The 2,500-nt window shown below is 48.7% G+C and overlaps 1 protein-coding gene across 1 annotated transcript in view; it reads left to right on the top strand.

The window, feature by feature from the left end:
• LOC139745700 (cell adhesion molecule 2-like) overlaps positions 1–2,500 on the top strand; it is a 292,179-nt gene that overhangs the window by 269,762 nt on the left and 19,917 nt on the right. The window contains exon 2 of the mRNA XM_071656137.1: positions 238–373. Coding sequence (XP_071512238.1) covers positions 238–373 — 136 coding nt within the window. The remainder of the gene's footprint in view (positions 1–237; positions 374–2,500) is intronic.

Raw genomic sequence — 2,500 nt, forward strand, 5'->3', positions numbered from 1 at the left:
CTAATCTTATCTCTCTCTGTCTCTCACTCTCACTATCACTGATACCCAGGTTTATCTCACTCTCACCATCACTGATACCCAGGTTTATCTCTCTTATCTCTCAGTGATCCCCATGTTTATCTCCCTATCACTGATCCCCATGTTTATCTCTCTCTCTCTATCACTGATCCCCATGTTTATCTCTCTTATCTCTCAGTGATCCTAATGTTTATCTCTCTTATCTCTGTGTGTCCACAGCTGGACCGTTGTTCCAAGCCCACGTCGTGAAGGGAGGCCGTGCCGAGATGCCCTGTGACGTGGTCACTGCAGACCCGACCGATCGGGTTATTCTCGTCCTCTGGTACAAGGACGGCCTCGGGGCCCCGATATACAGGTGAGGTCCCTCCTCATATAGGTGAGGTCCCTCCTCATACAGGTGAGGTCCCTCCTCATACAGGTGGGGCCCCTCCTCATACAGGTGGGGCCCCGATGTACAGGTAAGATCCCTCCTCATACAGGTGAGGTCCCTCTGAGGTCCCTCCTCATACAGGTGGGGCCCCGATATACAGGTGAGGTCCCTCCTCATACAGGTGAGGTCCCTCTGAGGTCCCTCCTCATACAGGTGGGGCCCCGATATACAGGTGAGGTCCCTCCTCATACAGGTGAGGTCCCTCCGAGGTCCCTCCTCATACAGATGGGGCCCCAATATACAGGTGAGGTCCCTCTTCATACGGGTGAGGTCCCTCTGAGGTCCCTCCTCATACAGGTGGGGTCCTTCCTCATACAGGCGAGGTCCCTCCTCATACAGGCGAGGTCCCTCCTCATACAGGCGAGGTCCCTATGGTAAAAAGCTTGCCACTTCACCGTATGGCACAAAGCTTTGCCACTTCACTCCTTAGCACAAAGCTAGCCACTTCACCCCATGTTAAAGAGCTTGCCACTTCACCCCATGTTATAGAGCTTGCCACTTCACTCCTTAGCACCTAGCTTTGCCATACCACCCCTTTAAACAGAACTTGCCACTTCACCACACGTACCTTACCACTTAACCTTCAATATTACGTAACTTCCCACATTTACCTTCGGTATACATGGCCTGTATACGTACCAAGAGTATACATGGCCTGTATACGTACCAAGAGTATCCTGTATTCATAGCTGGTTGCATATTTTGTGTTTCACTTTCCTTGACGTATATAATTCCTGTTCTAATATGTTTAACTTACAGTATAACACTTTAAGAGTTCATCTCATTTGCATATTCCTTTTAGTGTTCGCATGTGTGATTCTGCCTCTGTATTGCCTTTAGCTTGAATAAGCTGTGGTGGAAAATTTGATTATAATGTACGTCTCAATTTGATCAACTCTCTCTTTTCTTCTCTCTCTTACAAGGTGTAGTTTTGCAACCTCCAGTCCTGATTTTCGTACGAATAACCATTTTTTTTTTTCTCTTTTCTTTACAAACCTTTTTTTTTTCTTTTTCAAATTGGCATGCGACCAACTTTTAAACTCGCGAAGCATTTACTCGAATGCAGTGCAGATTTTCGTCTCCTCCTGTCTTACAACCACGCTCTCTCTCTCGCTCTCTCTCTCTCTCTCTCTCTCTCTCAGCGTGGGTGGAAAAGGGGGGTGGAGGGCGCATTAAGCCACCCCTTGCACGTCCCGGTCATAAAAATCCTGCAAATTCTTTAAGCTTTCTTTGAATACCATAAACATCGTCAGCTCGCTGGCAGATATTCTCTCTCTCTCTCTCTCTCTCTCTCTCTCTCTCTCTCCCCTTGAATCTTGACATTACGAGAGAGAGAGAGAGAGAGAGAGAGAGAGAGAGAGAGAGAGAGAGAGAGAGAGTCGTGCTATCAGATATTTCACGAAGGGCTATGGTGAGGGATGGACGTGTTTAAAAAGTCATCCTCGGCTCTCTCTCTCTCTCTCTCTCTCTCTCTCTCTCTCTCTCTCTCTCTCTCTCTCTCTCTCTCTCTCTCTCTCTCTATCTATCTATCTATCTATCTATCTATCTATCTATCTAACTCCCCCCTTTCACCCACAATCTCTTTCTTCACCCACACTATCCCTTATCTCCTCCCGACACATACACACACACACCCACCCACCCCGCTTATCTCTCTCTCATCTCCCCAGTTATGACTGGCACACACACACACCCCGCTTATCTCTCTCTTATCTCCCCAGTTATGACTGGCACACACACACACACCCCGCTTATCTCTCTCTTATCTCCCCAGTTATGACTGGCACACCCACCCACCTCGCTTATCACTCTCTTACCTCCCCAGTTATGACTGGCACACACACACACACACCCACCCCGCTTATCTCTCCCTCATCTCCCCAGTTATGACACACACACCCCGCTTATCTCTCCCTCATCTCCCCAGTTATGACACACACACCCCGCTTATCTCTCCCTCATCTCCCCAGTTATGACTGGCACACACACCCACCCCGCTTATCTCTCCCTCATCTCCCCAGTTATGACACACACACCCCGCTTATCTCTCCC

This window comes from Panulirus ornatus, chromosome 62, assembly GCF_036320965.1.
Source record: "Panulirus ornatus isolate Po-2019 chromosome 62, ASM3632096v1, whole genome shotgun sequence".
In the NCBI taxonomy this organism is placed as follows: Eukaryota; Metazoa; Arthropoda; class Malacostraca; order Decapoda; family Palinuridae; genus Panulirus; species Panulirus ornatus.